The 1,642-nt window shown below is 41.8% G+C and overlaps 1 protein-coding gene across 1 annotated transcript; it reads right to left on the bottom strand.

Annotated features, from left to right (window-relative positions):
* Positions 1-592: 592 nt before the first annotated feature.
* On the bottom strand, positions 593-1,044 carry LOC143594261 (uncharacterized). Its single transcript, XM_077073610.1, has 2 exons — positions 822-1,044; positions 593-729 (listed from the first exon to the last, which is right to left on the bottom strand). The coding sequence occupies exons 1-2, from the start codon at positions 1,042-1,044 to the stop codon at positions 593-595; spliced, it is 360 nt and encodes a 119-aa protein (XP_076929725.1).
* Between the last annotated feature and the right edge of the window lie 598 nt (positions 1,045-1,642).

Genomic DNA, 1,642 nt, shown 5'->3' with positions numbered 1-1,642 from the left:
CGGCTCTTGATGATATTTATGTTGTCGAGTCGTTGTTCATTGGTGATCGTCGATTCTTGTATTGGAATATCACCTTGGTAGTTTTGACAAATAGCGTGACCCTCGTCTTCTAGTAGCATGTTATGTAGGATTATACAAGTGATGACGACTTCCGTTATCTTCTCCCTTGTCCAAAATCTTATTGGATTCTCCAACATTGCCCGTCTTTTCTTTAGGACTTCAAACGCCCTTTCAATATCTTTCCTTGCCGATTCTTGTTTCTTCGTGAAGTACTTTCGTTTGTCAGAAATTGGAGACGCGTAAGCTTGAACAAGTATCCCCCATTCGTTGTAAATACCATCAACGAGGTAGTACCCGTACTTGAAATGTTCTCCATTTGCAAAACAAGCCTGAGGGGGGGTTCAACCCCGTCGATAAGGTCATCGATTATCGGTGATTGATCGATAACATTAAGGTCATTATTAGACCCGACAACCCCAAATAACGTATGCTAAAACCAAAAATCTTGTGACGCCACCGCCTCAAGTACAATAGTAGGGCCAGGGTGATCACCTCGATGGAATTAACCTCGCCAAGCAGTAGGACACATAGCTCAACCAACATGCATACAATCAAGGCTACCGAGCATCCCGGGGGAACCATGTTTTTCACCGTGCACCTCGTATATGCGTTGAATATCATACATTGTTGGTCTACGTAAGTATCTCTGCTTGTATAGCGATATGACCCCTAAATATAATTATTAAAATTATATAAGTTACCTAAATATTTAAAAACATATAAACAAACGTAAATAATAAAATTATATTAAAACTATATACCTCTACAAAAGTGGTTAAGCGCATCGTGTCCGGTCTTTTTAGCCATTTGTAGATACTCGTCCAACATATCCGAGCCAACACCATACGCTAGTTGCCGAAGAGCGACGGTATTTTTTTGAGTAGCCGTGAACCCGGGCTTACCTCTAGCGTCATCCCTTTGTTGAAAATATTCAAAGTGCTCCGGCAAGTCATTTGCTAGACGCGTGAATAATCGTCTAGTCATTCGAAAAAGGGTTCTAAAACTATCCTCACCATATGTGGGTTTGGGACTAAAATAGTGACGTATTAAGTTTCGTTAGCGGTCTTTCACCACAAATACATTGTTGCCGGAATAATGGGGCTCGGGGGCGTTTTTGATCTATCAAAAAGTTTATCGTCGTTTGAACCGCTTGACAAATGAGTTCGTCTTCTTCAGAAGAATTAGAAGACGAAGACAATGATGACGATGCCATTTATAAATATGGAGAGAAAATGAAGTTTTGGTAGAGGGAACGTGTGGCTTTTAAAGAGAATAAGAGAGAATGGGTTGAGTTTTTATTAAAATGATGTGTGTGGATTTGTATTTATAGGTAAAAAAAATATCTCTTAAACCCACAAACTAACCCCAACGGCTAGTTTGACCATTCAAACCACACATTCAACGGCTATTACGCCCCGCGGTCCCGGCCACCTCACTCGTCCGTGCCCCTGATCACATGATGGGTGTAGTGGTGTTCGCGAGCCATCTAGGGTGCCACCTGGACCACGCCGGCTCGTTCACCCCCCCACTACCCCTACCCTTATCATGATTTAACAAAAAACAATAGTTAGAGCATCACTAG

Source organism: Bidens hawaiensis, unplaced genomic scaffold (genome assembly GCF_021521415.1).
Source record: "Bidens hawaiensis isolate Kalapana, Puna unplaced genomic scaffold, B.hawaiensis_p1.1 tig00043424_1, whole genome shotgun sequence".
Lineage (NCBI taxonomy): Eukaryota > Viridiplantae > Streptophyta > Magnoliopsida > Asterales > Asteraceae > Bidens > Bidens hawaiensis.
Note: the sequence above shows the minus strand (reverse complement) of the source record. Positions and strands in the feature narration are given on the sequence as shown.

Bases quoted from the DNA above. Each gene is read 5' to 3' on its own strand.
- LOC143594261 (XM_077073610.1), bottom strand. From the start codon at position 1,044: ATGACTAGACGATTATTCACGCGTCTAGCAAATGACTTGCCGGAGCAC. The intron at 730-821 runs GTATATAGTTTT...AATTATATTTAG, and splicing joins GCTTAACCACTTTTGTAGAG to GGGTCATATCGCTATACAAG.